General features: G+C 39.4%; 1 protein-coding gene and 1 pseudogene across 1 annotated transcript in view; both read right to left on the reverse strand.

Annotated features, from left to right (window-relative positions):
* Positions 1-22,856, reverse strand: part of Fig4 (FIG4 phosphoinositide 5-phosphatase) — a gene marked incomplete at its 5' end in the record, with an annotated part of 82,140 nt that overhangs the window by 58,562 nt on the left and 722 nt on the right. Inside the window, 3 exon segments of the mRNA XM_005377617.2 lie at positions 5,254-5,410; positions 10,755-10,878; positions 12,145-12,243. Of these exon segments, the coding sequence (XP_005377674.1) occupies positions 5,254-5,410; positions 10,755-10,878; positions 12,145-12,243 (380 nt within the window).
* On the reverse strand, positions 15,268-16,156 carry LOC102014755 (annotated as a pseudogene).

The following is a 22,856-nucleotide window of genomic DNA, read 5'->3' on the forward strand; positions in this document are numbered from 1 at the left end:
AAACAAAACCTAAAACCAAAAACCAAACCACACAAGTTTCCCCTTAAGGGGCCTATACACCTTGATTTTGTTTGTTTGTTTGTTTTGGCTGTCTTTTTGAGAAAGAGTCTCACGATACAGTGCAGGCTGGCCTCAAACTTGTAGCAATCCTCCTGTCTCAGCCTCCTGAGTGCTGGGATTACAGGCACACACCACCACGCTGGGCTAGACCATTAGGTTCTTTCAGTTTTTCACTGTAAGATACAATGTTGTCAAGAACATCCTATTTTCCTATGCACATGTGAAGAGTTGCTCTACAGTACATGTACAGAAGTAGAACCACTGGTTGTAGAGAACATGGTCTTCAGTTTTTCACTTTTACTAGAATATGTCAAATTACCTTCCTAAGGGGCTAAAACAGTATCACTCCAATTCATGGTGTATTATTCATTTAAATTCATGGTGTATAACTCTTAATACAAATTCATTTCCCACATCTCTAAATCTGATGACAGCAGATATTTTAATTATTTTCAATCTGAATAATGAGAATGAAGTGGTATGTCTTCAATTTCCAATTCTAAAATTATAAGAAGTCTGTTTCTAAGCTTTAACTATCTGAGCTTCTTTATCTTTTTCCCACTGGAGAAATTCTTCAGATATTCTAAATATGAGTCCTTGTTATATGTTGCGTATGTCCACTTTCAGACTGCTGCTTCTTTCCTATTATCTTTCTAGACTGTAAAGCTGTTTTTACAATGAATTAATTTTCAGTGCTGCGATCAACCCCAGGGCTTTGTATATGGTAGGCAAGCATCCTACCACTCAGCCATAATACTTTTAGTATTGAAAGCTTCAAATATGCCATTATGCTCATATGATCTGTGCTTTTTGTATTTTATTTATGAAATCATTCTCTTTGCTGGGATCACAAAAATATTTACCTTTACTTTCGTCAAGTTATCTATGTGCTTCTGAAATTGCTTTGTGAATACTGTCAGACACTGGAATCAAATTTTGTGTCCAAACTGAAATCTGATTTTGTATTTTATTTAACAGCACTACTTAGCAAAACTATTACTTTTCTCCAATGATTTGTAGTGCTTATTCTGTCAGATGTCAGTTTCCCACAAAGAGTGGACCTTTTCTTGGACTTTCTGAACTCTGTTTACTGATCACTATGAATTTCTCCACCAATATCATGCAGCTGTACTACAGCTTGCTATCTGACTATCTGAATTCTTGTAAGTTTACTGTCTGGTTAGACTTATCCCTTTTTGTTTTTACTTGTAGTACTGTCTTTATTACACTTAGACTTTTGTTTTTCTATACAAATTTAGAAATAAGTTTGTCATGTTCCATTTTTAAAAGTTCTTTTAAAATTTGGATTAGTTATATTAAATTTATCAATTAATTTTGGAGAAAACTAACCTCTATGAGTCTTCCCACTCATGAAAAAGAGGATACTTTTTCATTTACTTAGGGATTTAAAACATCTTTCCGTAATGTTTTACAATTTCTCTACAAGGTTTTGTGTAGCTTTTGTTATGTACATTCCTAGGTGCTCTGTGGTCTTTGGTACCATAAATGACGTCATTATTACACTCTCTAGCTGGTTACTGGCTGTGTGTGGAAGCATTACTGGTTCTTACATGCTGACTCTTTTCTTTAGTACGTTGCTCAACTACCATTAGGTCTGAGAGTTTGCATATATTCTCAGGTTTTCCAGGTAGGAAACCACGCTGCTTGTACAGTGACAACGTCTGCCAATTTTCACACTCTATGCATCAGCTGGCCTTCAACACAAAGCTGAGCGGCACTTGTGACGGCAGATACCTCTGTTACTCCTTACTTTAATAAAAGGCAAGGTTTTAAAATTCTCACTTCTAAGAATAATTTTGGATAGTTCTTTAATAAGTATAATTTACACTATCAAATTAAGAATAGTTGCTTAAATTCCTAGTTTGGTAAACAAGACTTGATCATGAGTGGATATTAAATTCTGCCCAATGTATTTTCTGAAAATTTTAGGATCATAATTTTTCCTAACATTTTAAAGTAGTTAACTGCTTCAGTAAAATGTTGTTCTAATGTTGGTTCTAATGTTGATAGAACCATGTGTTACAGATAACTTCTTCTTGTCCTTATATATGAAATGTTTAATAGTACTGCATTTTATTTCCTAATATTTTACCAAATAGTCTTACTTAAATGAATTATTGGATTATATAGTTTCACAAGTGTACTAAAAGTTTTTCCTATGAAGTGATACTGTCTACCAATAATAAGATATTGGTAGAATTGTATTTTATTCTGCATAAAGTACACTTTATTACACAGTATTCATCGTAAGATAATTTCTCTCTTCAAAGATAATCCAATCACTGTACAGAACAATACAATTTGTTTTACTATTCTTGGCTAAAATGGGGTCTATAAATTATATAAACCTCTTCAACTTTCCCTATGATTTTTGTTTGTTTGTTTGTTTGTTTGTTTTTGTTTTTCTCCGGAACCAGGAACCGAACTCATGACCTTGCGCTGGCCAAGCAGGCACTTTTGCCGCTGAGCTAAATCCCCAGCCCCTTTCCCTATGATTTATATACATTGGTCTGCTTGATTTAGTTTTAATATACTATGCCTGTCTGTAAGCTATATGTGATATATAATTTTTTCAGTTGGTGAAAGACACAGATCCCTTTTATCTAGTTAACTATATGCATACTCATTGGAAACTATTTTCTTTAACAACACTACCTCCAAATTATCATCAAGGACAATGTCATAATAATCTAGAACTCTATTATCTAATGTAGTCTCAAGCAAAACATCAATGCTACCTTAAATTTTGGTTCATATATCAAATGAAAATAATACCATAAAAGTAGAGAGCATAATTAAAATTTATTACCAATCCTAAAAACATGAATATGCTTAATTTTTTTCATTTTAACCTCTGAAATTTTACACCGTCTGAACCTTTATAAGTGTGTGTGCATCTGTGTGTGCACACACTGAGAACTGAACAAGGGCCTCCACACTGAGCTCCACGCTCAGCCATTTCTCAGTTTTGTTATTCTAAGACAGCTTTCTACCAAGTCTGTAGGCTGGGCTCAAACTTGTGATCTTCCTGTCTCAGCTTCTCAGAATGCAAGAATTGTAGGTATTCACCACTAGACTTGGCTTGTAACTTTAAAACTGTCAACTTATTAATAACTTTCCCCAATACTCTCAAGGCTCCAATAATCCCTCCAAAAACTTTTGAAAGATTTCAAATCTACAGAAGATTGGGGGACTGTGGGGCAATAAGTATAATGAACACCAGTATTTCCTCTTCTGAATTCACTGTTAGAACCCATTCCTTAAACATTTTCTCTTTAGTTTTTTTGCTTCATTTTATTATTATTATTATAAGACAGGGTCTTGCTATATAGTTCAGGCTGGCCTTGAACTTGCTATGTAGCCCAGGCTGGCCTTAAATTCATGGTGATCCTCCTGCCCCAGCCTCCTGAGTGCTGGGATTACAGGCATGCTCCACCATGCCCAGATCTCTCTTTAAATATATATTTTATTTTTCTAAACCGTTTGATTGAGGATCCCTGATATGAAAACCTAAAATCTGAAATGTTCTAAAATCTGAAAACTTTTGAGCAACTGTTCGAGCCACAAGTGGAAAAGCCCACACCTGACACCATTTGAATGTCAGTCGCAACACAGAAGTACTAAAAATATTGGATAAATTACCAGCTGGAGATAGATTATATACAATGAAATAGAAATTAATTCTGAGTTTAGACTTGGGTCCCATTTTCAAGATATCTCATCATGATTATGCAAACATCCCAAAACAAAAAAAAAGTAAAAAAACTGAAGGACTTCTGGTCCCAAGCATTTCAGGTAAGGGATGTGCCACCTGTACCACTATAACACCCTCCCAAGATTTAAAACTCGTCCTATCACTAGTACACAGTCCTCAAACTGCCCCCGGAAAGGCCCTCCTAGCTCTCTGCAGGTGTGTGCATGCACACACACACGTAGACCAGGTCTACCTGAAATTCACATGCTGCATCTGTCATGATTGTTCTAAAATCTAACAGAATTATTCTTTTCCCTGTCTTGCACGATGTGGACCTTTTTAAAGTGTCCAGGCCAGCTGCCCTGCAAATTATTTAAGTGAAATATTTTCTGTATGGCACATCATTTAGTTGTTTTCTTCGAGCACGTCTGCAGCGCCTGCTGTTTACGTCCCATATGTGGAGCCGGTGCGTGCACACCACACGTCTGACCTGCTTTTCTCTTCCGTTCCCTCCTCTCCTCCATCCCTTGTTTGAGAAACATCTACCTCCTTACTTCCTAGTGCGGACCTTTTATTTTGCTCTTTATTTATATCTTGGGTTTCTCATACATGGGAGACCATGCCAGATTTTAACTTGCGAGTCTGATTTATCTCATTTAACATGATGGTCACACGGTGCCCCCAACTTCCTACAAGTGACTCCAGTTTACCCTTCATGGTGGAGTGGTGCTCTGCTGTGTACAAACACATTTTCTTTATCCCTTCTCTGTGATGGGCATATAAACGGCTTCCGAGAGTTAGCTATTCCCAACCGTGCTGCTATAAACATGGAAGTGCATACAACACTGTAATACGCTGTCTTTAACTCTTTTGGGAAGATTCCTAGAAGGGAAACAGCTGCATCAAATGGAATTTCTAATCTTAGATTTCTGAGAAACCTCCATACTAATTTCCATACTATACTTTTTTTTTTTCCCCCGTACTGGGAATCGAACTCATGACCTCACGCTTGCCAGGCAGGCGCTGTGCTGCTAAGCTAAATCCCCAGCCCCTCCATACTGTACTTTTAACAAAAAAAATTACTAAGCATTATCTATGCCCTTCCCATTACTTCACATTAACAGGCAAATAATGTTAATCTCTCATGATTGGTAATGGTAAGTTTGATCAGCAGTTAGGCATATCTGCCACTTTTTTAATTACATAAATTCTTTCTTCTCTTTTTAAATAATGCAGAGATCTATGGAGTTTAATGTTTACAGTGTGAATATTCTGCTCTTCATATTTAATGGCTTTTATAGCCACTGCTAATTCTTGCCAGAATCAATTGTTATAATAAAGTTTTAGTAGCCTTGAACAAAAGTTGCACAATTCTGAGCCAACATCTGGCCTTTTTATATAACATTTCTAATCCTTCAGTTCTACTCTTTTCCTAATTGGTTTATCACATTCAAAAAATACAAAGTATAGGTACATACCTAGCTTCATCAGGATGAGTAATTCTTACAGAATCATTGGGTATATAGATCATATTTGTGTCTTCAATTTTATATATTGCATGGCCTCCAATATCTGCCATCTTTCTGCTTTTAGTTATTAACACAATATAATAACCCTCTAAAAACCTGACAAAACCTGTGCAATAAAAAAGAAAAATAAATATAATGCTTTATAAATTTAGTAATGTTTTTAGGTACATATTTAAACAGCCAAATACTTTTCACACATTTGCTACTTTATTTCTATAATTTAGACTAATAAAGATTTTGAGTTGGCTCAGATTGTTAATTGCTGTCATTTATCCCACTTAAAAATATTACTCTAAAAATTTTGTAATTCATTAATTCCTTTAATCTCATTACAGATAGGATTGAGGTACCTTAAATAAAAACATATACAAGATTAAGGGAGTTGTTCAACTTATATAGACTTTTAACGCTGCATAGATGAAAAATTCTAGATATATGCAACACACAAGGTACACAGTTACCACTGATGAACTGTACAGGGAAAATTATTAAGATGATACATTTTACATTTCTGCTACAATTTTACTCACACACACATAGGATGGATAAAAATGAAAAAGAAGATTACAGTAAAGGAAAATAATGTTACAAGGTATAACATGAAGCCAAGAATAAAAGTAATATACAATGATACATACTACTAGCATTTGCTATACACATTGAATTACACCACACATAGTGGCTGAAAGATAAAAACCAAACTAGTTACTTGCAGAAGCTATCCTAGTTCTGGAAACTGGGAGAAACTCCGGGCCCTCATAAAATGGTCTGTGATACAGAACAACACCTCAGGAGAATTCTCCAGCACACTGGAGGACATGTTAGGGCTGTTTCCCTCATCAAAGCACAATTCAATAAATGAACTAAAAGAATGCAGGTAAGACACACAGTTGAACGGTGGCCTGGTTTCACTTGAAGACAAGATTTAAATACCTAGTGGGACATCTACTCTAACGTGTTCTCAATGAAATACAACTGAACTGTTCAGTCGGGGGAAGAGTGGCTGTGAGCAAATGATTTAAAGAAATACTGGCCTGAAGAAGCTTAAACAATCCACATAAACCGTCAGATCCTCTCAGTGCTGTGCTAGCATGCACTGTGACTCTTGACGTGGTGGTTTCTGGAGTCCCTGATCATACAATCTTCCTCCTCCCTCCTTCTCATAAAAAAATTTGTCAATGGATAAATGTTTGAGGAAAACATTTTGGGGAAAATAAACTTCATACAGTCTTCGTAATTAGTGTCAAAACTCAACTTGAGCCAGCTTAAAATAAAAAGAGGAATTTATACTGAGGATACCGAGGTGATCCGTGACAGTCACGGGCAAATGTGAGACTAGGCACATGCAGTGTCTTGGAACATTTACTCCGTGTGCTCTCTCCACAGACCAGATCCCTCTACTTCTGTCATACGGCAGGAAACACAGCTGCTGCGAGCTCTAACCTTTCCACCCAGAAGGTCCACCAGGAAAAACCTGACTTTTTAAAACATCAAGTTCAATTCCAAAATTCTAGGAAAGCAGCTGGATTGACCAACTTCAGCTGAGTGCTCAGTCTTGGACCAACCAACTATGGCTAAAGAATAGGTCACAGTGCACTGGAAGATACTTTACAAATAACTAGGTAAGGGGCAGGAGGGAGGTGGTACTGCTTCCTAGAAAAGTAGGGGGCTGGGGGAAGAAAGTATGTCTATATCTATCTATCTATCTATCTATCTATCTATCTATCCATCTATCTATCTATCTATCTATCTATCTATCTATCTATCTACCTATCTATCTGTATCTCCAGTAAATTATACATGCAACCTTCTACAAATATCACTTCTGATAGTTAAGCTTCTTATGAAAATGGTTGAGTATCCCTTACCCAAAATGCTTGGGAAAATGTTCTAGATCATGGATTTTAAAAAGAAAATTTAAATATTTACATGTACCTAATGAGATGTCTGGGGATGGGATATACTTTAAACATGAAATTAATTTATGATGCATACATATCTTAGACACATATCTTGAAAGTAATTTTGGACACTATTTTTAATAAATTTGTGCATAAACAGTTTTACAGTATGAAAGTAATTTTGTACACTATTTTCATAAATTTGTACATAAACAGTTTTACAGTATGAAATCTTCCACTGGCGTGACCTGTTCGTCCACAGAAAGTTTCATTTTGGAGCATTTTGAATGTTTGGCTGAAAGATGCTCAACCTGCATTAGAGAGTCACCAAGGAAAGTTCTGTGCTGTCAGCTCACTACAGTGCCTAAGCTCTGTGCTGGCGATTAAAGGAAGATCCATACACATGCACGTTTAGTAAGATTAAGTTCCCAGGAACACAGCAGTTACCCTAACTGTAAAGAAAAAGCCAAAACCAAAAACTTTTTGGCTCCTACAACTTTTGCTTTGGGAGTTAAAACTAACTTCCTCGGTGGTAGGAGGAAGGTGACGACGCTTCTGAAATGGCAATTTGAGGAGGTAGACAGACCATTTCCCCAAGGAAACTATCATAACTGGTGAAAAATATAAAAATGGTAAAACACTGGAAGTTTCTGGAAACTGTCCTAAGGGCAGACAGCAAATGGAGAAATATTTATTTACGAAAATCTACTAACTCTTGGTGAGAGGGCAAGTCTGTGGCATTTAAACCACGGTAGCTTGCACACACCCCTCCACTTCAGCGTGGCAGGCTCCTTCTCCTGGCAGGTGCAGCCAGGTAAAGAAGTTAAAGACAAGTAAACAAATCGAGAATGAGGATTTAGAAACTTCAGAGCAATGTGAGATTATTGTCACTTCATGTGTAACGATCAGTGTTCCCAACAGGACATAGACTGGTTTGGGTATCACTGAATATATGTTTGACTTCTATTTGATACAATCTGCATACAAGTTATACACCATGCATTAGTCTTCAACATATGGAGGAAGGATTGGTCCTTTACTACAAAAAGTATTTGAGAAACACTGCTCTAGATTTTGTGTGTGTGCGGATGTGTGTGTGTGTGTGCACGTGTTACCAGCTGAGGGGTTATCTGGCAGCTTTTCACTGAGCTACATCACCAGCCCTTTTCATTTACTTTTTAATTTTTTTTTTAGTTTGAGATGAAGTCTCTCAAGCCAGGTGTGGTGGTGGATGCCTATAATCCTGGCACTCGAGTGGCTGAGGCAGGAGGATCATTGCGAGTTGAGACCAACCTGGGCTACAAAGTGAGCTCAAGGCCAGCCTGAACTGCATAGCAAGACCCTGTCTCAAAAAGACAAAAAAAGGGGCTGGGGATTTAGCTCAGGGGCACAACGCCTGCCTGGCAAGCGTGAGGTCATGAGTTCAGTTCCCGGTACAGGAAAAAAAAAAAAGAGAGAGAGAGAGAAAGTCTCTCTAACTCACTAAGCTGCCCAGGTTGGGCTTGAACTTGTACTCTTCCTGCTTTGGACACCCAGAGTGCGGCACTCAGACTCTCAGACTGTATAATGGGTTAACAAGATTACAGTTCCAAACATTCCAGCAAAAATATCCACAAATTAAGCATGCTAAATGTTAGCAAAATTAAGCAGGCTAAATGTTAGCAAAAAAAAATACTTAGAAGACAATCATTCTGGTCATTTCACATGTTATCATTTTGACAATTAGATGATACATTTCTCAAAAACAAGTACTTTGTGTTTTACAATTTCAGTATTCCTCATAACAAGTATATTTTAAGATAGCACTAGGAAAACAGATTTTCATTAGCTTTGTTCTCTCTTCACTGATCCCAAACTCTATTTACATGGTTAAACTGGACCATTTAAAAAGCCTAAAATAATAACTGCATCAAATACATTATCGTGTCACTTCACTTATCGGTGGGTCTTTCTTTGATTTCACTGTTAAAGAACAATTTCAAACCAGAGGCCTCCAAGTACAAAAAACATTGCTAAGAACCTTCAGTCCTCACCTAGAGTTTACCAACTACTAACTGTGTGCAAATACCTGGCTAGAAACTTGACTATCAGTATGTTCAAAGAAAGCTTACAGTTTTGCAAGCTTAGTTACAACAAATTAAACATTAGGCAAAGAATATTGCTAAATGCAAAGAATACTGATAAATACATCAAGAACAATGGAAATAACCAACCTACTGCAAAAACAAGTAGGCAACGGGCCATTCAAAATAAAGGCAAAGAGCCTAGTGGAGCTTGACAACATACAAAGATGGCTGTTTCTACACAGTTCAAAAACTGATGCTCAAGTCTTACACTTAAATCATCAAAGAACTTTCTTTTTTTCGTTTTTTTTTTTTACTTTTCTTTCCTTCTTTTTTTTTTTCCTCAGTTGTAGGAATTGAACCTAAAGCTGTTGTACTGAGCTACAGCCCCCTCAATACCTTTTAGGAGACAGGGTCTAAGTTGCCCAGCCTGGGATGGAACTTGAGATCTTTCTGCCCCAGTCTCCCAGAGTGCTGAGATTACAGGCATGTGCCACTACAAGCAGCTAAAATTTCAATTCTAATAATAAAATCTGGCAAATAGCTCAGTATTACATACACTTAAGGAAATTTCCATCAAAAAATTGTAATTAAACTATCAGCACTTAAAAAATAAACTATTAGCTATTATTTCAATTAAAATCTACTGTATTCAAGACATAATTTTTCTTAAATTCAGTCTTTTCTAATTTAAAATATAAGCAAGACAAGTAGAATTTGACACATACGGAATTTACTGAATTTAAACACATAAATTCACATGACATAAAAGAGACCCACCCAGCCCACAAACATATATCCAATCAATGCCTAACCGCCAGGGACTTGGCGAGACTGAGCAGAAGGCCCACTACTAGGCCAGGAGACGGACAGGATGCCATTCATGCACTCCCACTTTGACCTTCCCTGATAGCAACCTAAGGTCCAAAAAGGATCTAAAAGAGTTATACAGAAGTTGCAAAATCACAGTGAAACAAACAAATAAGGCTTCAAATATAGCAGAATATAATCAGTTTCAGTAAATACTTCAAAAAGAAACTGTTGGAGCTGGATGTGGTGGCACATGCCTGTAGTCCCAGCATTCAGGAGGCTGAGGCAAGAGAACTGCTGAGTTCTAGGCCAGCCTGGGCTACACAGTGAGTTCAAGGTCACTCTAAAACATACAGTGAGACCCCACCTCAAAAAAAAAGTGCTATTCAGAAGACATAAGTCAAGTACCTACTAGTTGTTGACATGTAGAAAGTATTTCGTCAATATTGTACGCAGAGTGACAGCAAGCCTTGGTGAGCCGTGGGAGCCTCAGGAAGCCATACAGGAGAACAACCCAGCCCACTGCCCTACTCCACCACTGTGGATAATGGAGTTTTAAACAACACAAGACAGAGGTGATAAGTTATAACTATAAAGCTATATTACCTTAGAAACTCTCTTTAAATACTCTAGGAAGAGGGGTAAAAAGATAGCCAAGAGGAAGTACATTTCTTACCTACAACACCACATGCTGTGACGGCTTGAAATAACCCGGAGGACCCTTTCTGTCCCATCTTTGTTCTATTTCCAAGATCCAGGCGGCCGAGAAGTTCCCGTACTTCTTGTTGAGTATATACATGCTAAAAATAAGCACATGCAATCTGTAAGGTATTTACCCTTAAAAATTAAGTTGTCTATAAGAATTATTAGCTATTTCATAAGCAACCAATAATAATAAGCTACAATTTCCAAAGATCGACAAATTCATTAACATTTGCAATTAAGGTTGATTACTGGAACATGTTACTATATTAAAAAACTTTGTTGAAACCTTATATTGAGAATTTAGAAATTTAAGAGAGCCACACATATTTCAATAAGTCTATGAATCTCTTAAAAGTATACACAGAATTTTAGATATACTGTTTGTACTTTTGCATTGAAGATCTTTAGCTGTTAGTGTCTCAAAGGGCTCCTAAGCAATCATCCCCCACCCCCCAAAAAAGCCAAGAACCATTGCAGGCAGGCAGACAGGTAGGGGAATGGACTTCCAGAGAGTAATGCAGAAAACCGTAAGAAATAATTTATCTAAAATTATTACAACACAGAAAATAGTTTTCAAACAGATTAATACCAAAAATGAGTTCCAAACTGAAGTTACTAACATACATGAGAAACCAGGAATGCATGTGGACATAGAAATATTCATAGATAGGAACTTTTGGGTTTTTTCGGTTTTTTTCCAGTACCAGGAATTGAACTCACGACCTTGCGCTTGTCAGGCAGGTGCTGTGCCGCTGAGCTAAATCCCCAGCCCCTCATAGATAGGAACTTTAATCCAAAGGGTAAATTAAGTTCTTTTCATTTGCGAAAGCTAAAGCTGCCCTTTTAATACCACAATGTTGTATTTCACATCTGACTACAGCTTCATGTTTTTGTGTTACCTGGATGAACCCTCTGTATTCCTGGATAAAAATAGCTTAACATTTCAGAAGAGGAGATTTTTAGCAGTGCAATAAAAAGTCTACAGCACAGAATTCTTCCCTGACTTCAGGTAACTTCACATTAAAGCACAGTACTAAATAATCTCTTTGGTAGATGTAATATTAAGCTACACTTAATATATACTTAAAATGTCAACTAAGAAAATATATCCATTATCTTATCTGAAGAGTGTGCTTTCAAAAAGAAATCAAATTGAGAAAAAGTACAATTCTTGCATACGCCTCAACATCGGTAATTTCCAAGTATCAGATTAGAGATTGAAATTCTAGCAAACCAAGAAATATAGTGTAATTATAGATGCATAATAAAAAATTAATGTCACTAAAAGCTATAGGTTAATTCACATCCTTTAGAGAACACATATAAAAGTTTGTTTATAGTCAGATTTGAAAGATACTTACCCTATCATCAATTACAACCAAATCTTTCGGTTCTGTTCTATCAATTTTCAAGACACGATACTTCGTTTTTGCATGATTGCTCCCAACCAGAAAGTACCTCTATAACAAAAGGAAATGTCTTTAGCTTTTAATGACGTTTTTCCCTAAACACATTTTATAACCACTGCAGTTCTTGAAAATTAATGAAGTTAAATTCCTTTTTAGAGAATATTTCTGTTAAGCAAAAATGGCAGATGAAAGAAATACTGATTCCAAAAGGTCAATTTTTAAATTCAAATATTCTGAGTAGCTTCAGGATAAGTACTGATGCCTGAATAACCAGCTGAAATTTCATTATACAGAAGTTGCACAAGCACAGTGAAACAAAAAATAAGGCTTTGTTTAATTGTTTAAACAAATAAGTAACCAGATCAGATTTAATTTAATTATATTATAAAATCAGAGATTAACCTAGCTGATTGGAAACTAATGTTCAAGCTTTGCTAGGAGAAAAGTGCTCTGGTAAGAATTAGAAAGCTCAACACACAATTAGGAAGCATAAACAACTACAGCTACTAAAAAATTGACAGCTCTTCAGATAAATCTTGAAACATTTTGTATACAAGTATGAAAACAACTTTAATATAATAACATAAAACGTTTATCATAAAGTCCTCTAAAATACTTTTTGTGTTTAAAACCATTTAAAATGGTTAAATTTTCCTAAATGACCTTTTATAGATAAAGTACAGGAAATAACAGCTTTCTTTCAGAAAATACTACCTTCGAGTGTTATACTTGAACATAATAACATTAGTTTTCCTAAATGAATACTGAGAAAGAAATAACAAAAAGGCAGGAAAATAATAATCATAATTAATTGAAACTGCTTTTAAAAAGAATGAAATGAGATGTTTTGGAGGGATGCTGGAGTTCAAACCAGAGCCTCTCACACATATTAAGCACATACTCTACCACTGAGCAATAACCTCAGCCCTCATGCGAATAATTTTAAATTATTTTTTAAAAAATAAGTAAAATTCCATTAGTAAAAATAATTTAAAGGTATTCTGCTGTAAGCAGTCCTTTAAAAAGTGACACTTCTTCAACACTGCAAAAATTGAGGACACTGCCGCAATCAACCGGCATTGGTCATATGCGGTACACGTAAGGGCTCCAATCAAATTTGACTCCACCAGCCCCCAGGCTGCTTGCCAGTAGAAGCACTATTCTCAGCAGGGAACTTAGTTCAGCACTTCAGCTGTCACTGGCAAGCACAGGATGTCAAAAGGAGGTGAGACAGGACAAGCAATTTTGCAGGTTCTGGGACATCTGGGGACATCTGGAGGCACCTGAAAATTTACATGGGATGCTTTAAGGACTCTGCCCAGTGCAAGACTGCCAGAGAACCCTGACCACAGATGTTTACTAATAATCTTCCCACCTAAGGTCCCCTGCCTTCTTTCCATCCCTGTAAAAGGGGCACGCTTGTCTTTGTTCCCCACAGAGGGTCTTTCCGCTTTCTGTCTGCCTGCACCCAGGCACACCTTTACACCAGCCTGGTGGTCTCTGCTGGCCCCCTTCCCCCAGGACGTTACAGTACACAGAGCAATTAAGTAACAAATATGACTTTCTGCTTCCTGTGGCCCAAATGAAGGATGTGGGCCTCAGGAAATCAGGGCAAAAAAGATTAGTATGTGTTACTAGGAAATAACAGAGAGTCAAGGCTAGAATTGAGACTTTAAGAATGGTTAAGATTTTAAGATTTTGCCGCATATCAGAATCTGAACACATGCTTTTACTCTTGTAGGTCTAAATCTGTAGGAATAGATGCTTTTATGAAGTATACAGCCATGTCACATAATGACATTTGATCACTGGTAGACCTCAGAGATGATGGGGGTCCTCTAAGATGATGTCACATAATGACATCATTTATAGCCGTCAGTTTGTATGCATATACTCTATAATGCTGCACAATGATGAAATCACTTAATGATACGTTTCTCAGAACATATCCATGACTGTAAATCTGCTTATAAAGGTCTAGTACACTTATAGGTAATAAAGAACAAAACTATGTTAAGAGACCATAGCCTAGTCCCAAAAGGAAAGCTAACCAAAAACTCAATCCCTCATCTACAGCTCAGATATAGACGACACTACAGTTATAATGAAATGGAAATAAAGCAATTATAGAAATAAAACAACACTGAGATTCCATCTCACCCCAGAAAGAATGGCTATCATCAAGAAATCAACCAATAACAAGTGCTGGCGAGGCTGTGGGGAAAAAGGAACACTTCTCCACTGCTGGTGGGAGTATAGACTGGTACAACCATGGTGGAAATCAGTGTGGAGATCTCTCACAAAAATAGGATTAGAAGTCCCACTTAACCCAGCTATTCCCTTTCTGGGTATTTTTCCAGAAAAACTGAAAACATCATACCACTGCAATATCTGTGCACCCATGTTTACAGCAGTGCAATTTGTCATAGCTAAATCTTAAAAACAACCCAAATGCCCATCAACTGAGGAATGGGTACAAAAACCATTGTTTAATTCCTACCCTCTTGTTTCTAATGTTTTTTACATTTTTTTAATTCTCTTTAATTGTTTGATGAATCTTGCATCTTTTTTTTAAAAGATGTGGTATTTTTATACAATGGAGTATTACTCAGCTATAAAGATAAACCTGAGGCTTTTATAGGTAAATGGATGCAACTAGAGACCATACTCTAGTGAAATAAATCAGATTCACATGTGTAAACATCGTATTATCTCCCTAGTGTAAGAACCTGAAAGAGTATATAAAACCCGAAAGGTACAACAGATATCGTGAAAGGGAAAGAAATTGCTCAAAGGAACAACTGGAATCAGAGAAATGAGAAAAAAAATATGTACATACACGGATAGCTGGGATAACTGTACTGCTGATGTCTATTGGTTTATTGAAAGAAGCAGTTAATGCTTAAATTTTTTGAACAATTTTGCATGTTTATATCTGGTAATCTAAACAACTAATTTGAAGACAATATGCAAATACAACAACCATTGTTTAATTCCTACCCTCTTGTTTCTAATGTTTTTTACATTTTTTTTATTCTCTTTAATTGTTTGATGAATCTTGCATCTTTTTTTTTAACAAAAGGGACTTTATTTGTAAAAAGCCAAAGAGGCCCCTGGGATGACAGGACAGGCAGGCTGGCTTCTCAGGGGTCAGGGGCATTGGGGCAGATGCACTTGCGAGGGGGGGGGCGGGGCTCTCGGAGTCCTCTGTGTCAACCTGGGCCGCCTCAGGGACAGGCACTGGCTCAAAGATGGGGTAAGCTTCAGGGGCCTCAGCTTCCAGCAATTCTGGAACAGGCTCGTCCTTGGTCAGCATTGGGGGCTCATCAGTTCTGCCGCAGGTAAGACCACGGGCTCTCTCTCTTGACCCAGCGGTGGGGGCTGAGCCTCCTCGGTGACCCTTCTGGGGGTCCAGCAGGTAACACGGGGCGGCCGGGCTGGGGCGTGCCCCCAGGGCTGGGGCCCTTCTGCAGGGAGCCTTCAGAACGGAAACTCTGCTCCCTTTCTCATCATGAAGATCCAGCAGGATGAGCGGGCCACCTGCTCGGGGACTGGTGCCCCTGCCCCGCCGCTCTCGGCCATGGGATCTCTCTGCTCCGGCACCTGCCCACCGTTGCTCCTCCTCCTGGGGGATCCAGCACGGGCACCCACTTGTAGACAGGAAGGGAAGTGTTGCCAACAGCCACCCAGCGCTTCTCCCATCGCCAGACCTCCTCGATGGTTGCCAGCCATCACCTTCTTGATGTCATCCTTGGCCCGGCTCTGCGTCTCAGCCCGCAGGGTCCGGCAGGCCATGATGGCAGCGCTGGGGCCTGGCTGAACCCGCGGCGCGGCCACCTCCCGGCGGACTCCGGCTCAGCGCCAAAACCCCGCGCCGCTCTCACAGCCTGACGTCCCTCCGGGTCAATCTTGCATTCTTACATCTGGTAATCTGAGCAACATCTTTGAAGATAACAATATGTAATAGAACAACCACTGTTAATTACTATCTTGTTTTGAAGTTTTGTAACTTTCTTATTGTTTTTGTTTTGTTTGTCTTTATTTTTTTGTCTTTAAAATAAAAAAAAGAAATAATGAGTAAACTAAATTGGTAACAGGACTCAGTGTACTGGGGGAGTGCTAGAAAGGTAGGGAAACAGATGGAAAGGGAGATCAAAGAATCTTAGTTACTTGTTACAGAGACAAAAAGACCTGACTCCGAAAATTAAAGAAGAGGTTTGCTTAGCTCACAATTTGTAGAGGTTTCAGTCCATCATCGGCTTGATCCAAGGCAGGGTGGCACACGGCAGAGGGGCAACTACTCTCAGCAGGGAACTTAGTTCAGCACTTTAATTCACGGCAGCAGAAGACAGCACAGAAGACAGCAAAAGTGAGCAATGAGGGAGGAGACAAACTCTTTCTGTCCCTTATGTTATGCAGACTACCTGCCCTAGAGTGGGTGCAGCACTTTCACTCTTGATCCCTGCCAGAACTATGCCAAACCAATCAATGGAACGATTTACTAATGACACATCCTTAATCCCAGCATCACATACTCTGATTCAGCCACCTCTGAAGAAGCCCCGTGACCCCATGGTGGGGTACATCTACACACGAACCATAGCATAACCCTAGTGAGGTCTCAGCTCTTTCCTGTGCCTCATGCCTAACCCACAGCTACTACTAAAACTAAGAACTGTTTGTAAATGATTCCTACTTCTTAGCAGAAAAGGAAGCCACCTTCTTAAGGATTTGAAAAAAATAGCTCCTAGGAGAGGACACAGCAACAGAAAACACCAGAAAAAGGAAGAAGTTAGCTGTGTGTTAGAGGAACAACACCATGAATGGAGGAAGTGATTATAGAGCATTTACCAAACACTATTATTATCGTCTAGAGGCTTGGTGGGGAGAAGAAGCCTTCTGAGATGCTGAGGGGAGTGGCCAAGGACGGGGAAAGCAGCAGGCTCATGGGAACCGAGAGGAGATTGTTTGGCAAAGCATGGAGCAGGCACATCCACATCAAACCCTGCTGAAAAGTCACGGAGGGTAAGGACAGAGACGCGCCAGGGCATCTGGCAACAGGAGCCCCTGAGTGGCCTTGCAACGGCAGTCTTGATGACAAGGGAGTAGGGGTAAAATCCACAGCACCGCTGATTAAAGGGCAAATGAACAGGCTCAGAATAAAGGTGAAATATTGAATATTTCTCCTCCTCTGGAACATCTTACCAAAATCATGGTAAGGTTTTTTCGTTTGTTATTATCCCCAAAGGCAAGGGAGGAGTGAAGGAGATAATATCAAAAATATTCCTAATGATAGTAACAACAGCTTGAAACTGAAAGGCATGCCCAAGAAGGCTGAATCCTAAATGGCAGTGGAGACCTCAGGCAGCAATCCAACTTATACCACAGAACCTCCAAAAGGCACGGAAATCTGTGGTACCTGATACCTCTGGAATATCAGAAGACCAAAATGACATAGCACAAAAGATAGCACAAGTTGCTAGAGAGAAGGAACAGGCTTCAAACTAAAGATCAAGAACAGAATAACCAGAATAGCAATTCTCAGGAGCAATATGGGAAGGCAGAAGACAGGGACACAATGCCTTCAAAATCTACGGGAAAATTCAATATTTAATTCAAAATTAAATTCATTAATTAAAACCTGAAGGTGGCATAGGGACACTTTTAGACATGAACAGACTCAAAAAACGTTACCTTCCTATTCCTTTCTCATGAAGCAACTGAAGGAGCTGCTCCATCAAAATGAAGGCACAAATCAAGAAACAGGAAATTACAGTGAAAGTATCACCAAGAGGAAATAGGAAAATGGTGCAGGGAGATTCCTATGAGATACCTAAAATGTGTGAATGTGCTGAGGGCTGACTTACATACTTGAGGAAAGCTGGGGTTAAAATTATAAACTCACAGTAAGAATTAGATTATATGGCTCCGCGTGGTGGTGCACGCCTGTTATCCCAGCACTAGGGAGGCTGAGGCAGGAGGGTCAGTGTGAGTTTGAGGTTAGCCTGGGCTACAAAGTGAGCTCAAGGCCAGCCTGAACTGCATAGTGAGACCCTGACTCAACAAAATAAAACAAAACAAAACAACAAAAAAGAACTAAATTATAGGAAGAAGGAAAGGTCACTCAAGTATTGGCAAAGTCTCAAGTGTGAATGGACCACAGTTCACACGGTAAATGTGAAAAGATAAATATCCAAGTGCAACAGGGAAGGAACAGCGGTAAGTGAAGAACACAAGATTTCTGTGTATCAGGCACACATCGGCCTGAGTATATATATCATGCAAAGAAATGCATATGAAATCCCAATACTGCTGGGGAAAATGTTTGTGGTTTTGTAGATATTCTGGGGATAGAGTTTTGGCAGGAAGTTGGATGGACAATTAGGATATTAAAGACAGGTACATCAAGTGGCAGTGGAGACCTCTATTAAAATACACACTAAGACAGAAGACAATCTGAGTTGGCTCTCTTCTGAAAGTTAACTGTCTTGTTCAAGAGAAGCTTAAAGCTGGGCATGGTGGTGCACACCTGTAATACCAGCACGCCAGAGCTGGGCCAGGAGGACTGCTCTGAGTGCTAGGCCAGCCAGCCTGGGCTACATAAGCAAGTTCAAGGTCAACCTGAATTGCAGTGAAACCCAGTCTCAAAAAAAAATTAAAAAAATAAAATAAAATACATACATGAAATCCAAATGGAATAAAACAGACAATCCATTTAACTAGAAACTAGTATCTACCTAACACGATTACCTCCTTTTATAATGACAGGGTATTAATCATTCACTTTTAATCTGAGACAGGAAAAGCAGCCCTCTTCAAAGGAAAGAAATTTTAGGTCATATAACAGCTTCAATTAATGTTACATTTCACTTGAAATTTGAGATTAAGTGTATTTCTTTAAAGACTATCTTTGAGTTAGCTCTCACAGTCTAACAGTGTGCAGGCCTGCCGCTCCCTTAGCCTGGCGATCCCAAGAATTGGTTACTTAGCCCAGGACAAGGGAGTTGCATAGCCACAAGGGATGTCCAAGTCCATCTTACTTAGCTCAGAACAAGTGAGCTGCGTAGTCACCAGGAATGTCCAAGTCCATCTGCTAGACCTTCAGGACTTTAGTAATGGGGGAATCTTAAATACCCTGTAGAAACAAATACGAGACTCTGTCACTTCCAATAACATCTTCTAAACCACTTTAATCACTTTGCTTCTCCCTCTGTCAGTTTACATACAGTATTTTCACCCCCCTGTTCCAACTCCTCCACCAACTATCCCTATATTGTTCGCTCTTGTTCTGTAGTTACACAAGTCAAGGCTAAGTAAGATGCATTCCTCATGATATGGTTCTTGGCTTTTTCTGAGTGGTGGTGGTGGGAAAACTTCTTAGACCTTTTCATAAGAGGGCAGGAAATAAATATAAATAACTACATATATACAAACTAACAATTCTGAGCTAAAGGACTAAGATTACCCTAACAACTTCAATTCCTACAAAATAATACACACAGTGATCCATACAGCCCCAGCTCTGTTCAGCTGTTGATTTTAAAGTGGACCCTGTATGTTCTTTCTTTGTTATGAAAGGGTCATTTCTTGTGATGCTCAGACCTTGAGGGCATCACTTATTAAGCAACGTTTCTTGTAAACCGGAAACCACGCCAGGTAAACTACAATTTCATCCAAGATAACTTCAGGTGGCTAAATTTCCTGTGGGCCACTCCTCATCGCACTGACCTGTATGATTGCTGGGCTGGATTAGGCCTGGGGCAGACAGACTGGAGCAGGGTCTCAGGAGCCAAAGGGCAGCATCATAAAACAGAAAGCAAAGACATTCGAACCCAAACCCAATTTTCTAAATAATCAGATTCATGAGAAATAAAAACACTGTGCCAAATTAAAAATCCTAGTCATTTACTCTCACTATCTACAGGTAATGTGCCTCAGTCTGGTTACAAAAAGTTATTCCTGGCACCAGGTCCCAGAACCACACTTCAGCAATATCCTAAACTCTCTTTGTCACATATTTTTCTTTTTTTTTTTTTTTTTTTCGTTTTTCTCCGGTACCGGGAACCGAACTCACGACCTTGCGCTTGCGAGGCAGACGCTTTTTGCCGCTGAGGTAAATCCCCAGCCCTATTTTTCTTAATTAATAATAATAGTAGCAGTGGTAGTAATAGCAGTAATATTATTGAGCTCTTGGTGGTTTTATGAAGGTTAAATAATAAAATTATGTACAGAAGTTTGAACAATGCCTGCCATAAAAGTACCCTGTAAGTGCTAGTTATTATTATAAACCACTATAGATTATCTTTTAGATTCCTAAATTTTCTCACTGCCAGAACCCCTAATGCTGGACAAAGCTGACTGTCTGTCCACCAGGGGCAGAGATCCAGTCCTAGCTGAGTCTGTTTTTCCTACCATAGTGGATTGACCACTGGTGGTCAACTTATAACCCCCAGGTGAACTGAGTAAGCCTGGTGCTGGGTGTGGGAGGCCCATCTGGGGACTGTTGCCAGCAGCATAGGAGGTAGAACTGGAGAAAAAGAAGTTAGGCTGTTGGGAGAAGAGGAAAGGCTGTTGGGAGCTGGTAGAAGCTGTAAGGAGCTGTTGGTTCTTTTGGAGGAGCTCGTCATGCTGACTTTCCTGATGAACTTGGCTGTTTTCATCCTCTGAGGAGCTCGGGACCTTGTTGGCACTGAGAATAGCTTTGGTTCACTTTGAGGGAGCTCTGGTCCTCACTTTGAGCTTCGCTTCCTGGCTCCAGAGGGGAAGATGGTGCACTGCCAGTCTCCTGGAGAAGCTTGCTGCGTTGGCTTCCCTGATGGGAAGTCGGCCATCTTAATCATCAGAGGAGCTCGGGCTGTTGCTGAGGATGGCTGTGGTACCTTGCAGGGGTGCTCTGGTTCTTCTGAGCATCACTTCCTGGCTCCACTGTAGATCCCTCAGCCTGCTGGCACAGATCCTTCATCCTGCTGGCACAGACTTCCTAGATTCCACCACTGACCTTTGGGCCTTCCCAGCTCAGATCCGTGAAGCAGGCCTGCGTGAGATACTGTTATGGGCTCTGGGTCTCCAGTTGGATTCATGGGCGGCATTGTTATGGGCTGTAGGTATTCAGCTGGACTCATGTAGGACATTATCGCGGGATCCAGGCCCTCAGCTGTATTCCTGGTCTATAGGGTGTGGACAGATTTCCTGCACTCTCTTGTGTATCATTGTTTGGGTGACTATTATAAATAATCTTATAAAATATGCATCCTGTATTATATTGCTCCCTTGCAATATCCCCCAAACCACAACACCTACTTTCCTAGAGGCTGGGGAGTTGGGATCCTCCAGTGATTTTACACAATGGCTCCTCAGCATCCTTCCCACGAACTTAACCTTCTATATGGATGTTGGCCAGAATTATTTGGGGGACGGGGCTGAGAGGTATAGGTGAGTTCTAAAACACTCATCTCTTTGTGTTAACCTCCCTTAATTGGCATCAGTTAAGAGCCTACTGTTTGTGAGGCAGGTACCAGATCCGTGCTGTGAGGATCAGGAAGGTTTTTACAGGAAAAGAAGGGGTGAGGCTTTACAAGAAGACAGAACAACAGAAAAACACAGTAGATAAAAGAAATGGAAGGTGATACAATTTCACTGTAGAATAAGACACAAAAGGCACATACTTGATCCTCAGTAAATGTTGGCTGAATTGTTACTAAATTAGCTATTAGACTGGGCATACAAGTTAAAGACAAATCATACATGGCTTTGAAAGACGAACTAAGAGATTCAGGGTTCACTCTCCTCAGAACAAGGGCCCCTGAGCCTGAGCAGAAAAGCTCCATGCTGTTGAATTGTGCTTTAGAAAGAACACTTAACACCTCAATCAGTCCACTTGTAAGTACAGTGTATTGATTAATTTCATCTTCTGGTCTGGATCTAGTCAAATGAAGGTATCAGCAAAATTAATTTAGAATCAAGGATTTGACTACACTCATGACCTGAAGCAGACATACTATTAGGTGTGTGTTACAACAGAGAAAACGCCAGGATAAGTACCCTCTTATTCACCTCTAGTGGAGATGACCCACATTTCACTGGAGGGACCCTACTAGACACTGCCCAGCACGGCACAGTGCTGTGTAAATAAGTATTCGGTACACGCAGTACTATAAGTATCAGGTGGGAGATCTTACACACAGACCCTAGTATCACTGTGGTACCCCAACTTAGAAATGTTATCCTGTACCAAGACGCTTTCCAACCACAGAAATGACAAAGTATGAAGTTCTATGAACACTATCCCCTAAACTAGGAATCTAGAAGGCCAATCACAATAACTGATCTGTTTATTCTGTATTTTACTTACATGGCCACTTGAAGAAATAAATTTTAAAAATGCAATTCAATGTTGTGTTGGGACAGTCAAGTGAATAAAATAGATGTTATCCAAACTGGAAAATAAAAAGGTTTTCTTTACGGAAAAAAAGGTACAACATTCCAGCAATGAAAGCGCACGGAATCAACACCCACCACAACGATGGTAAACCTCGGTATGGGAATACAGAAGATACCAGTCACAGGTCCGGTTTTCCTACACCCTTCTCGTGAGCAATGAACCCTACAACGTGAAGACTCTGAAAGCGGAAAAGGCCGCAGGAGCGCGCAGGGCCGGGAGCAGC

The sequence above is a fragment of the Chinchilla lanigera genome, unplaced genomic scaffold, assembly GCF_000276665.1.
Source record: "Chinchilla lanigera isolate Chin_1 unplaced genomic scaffold, ChiLan1.0 scaffold00010, whole genome shotgun sequence".
Taxonomy (NCBI): domain Eukaryota; kingdom Metazoa; phylum Chordata; class Mammalia; order Rodentia; family Chinchillidae; genus Chinchilla; species Chinchilla lanigera.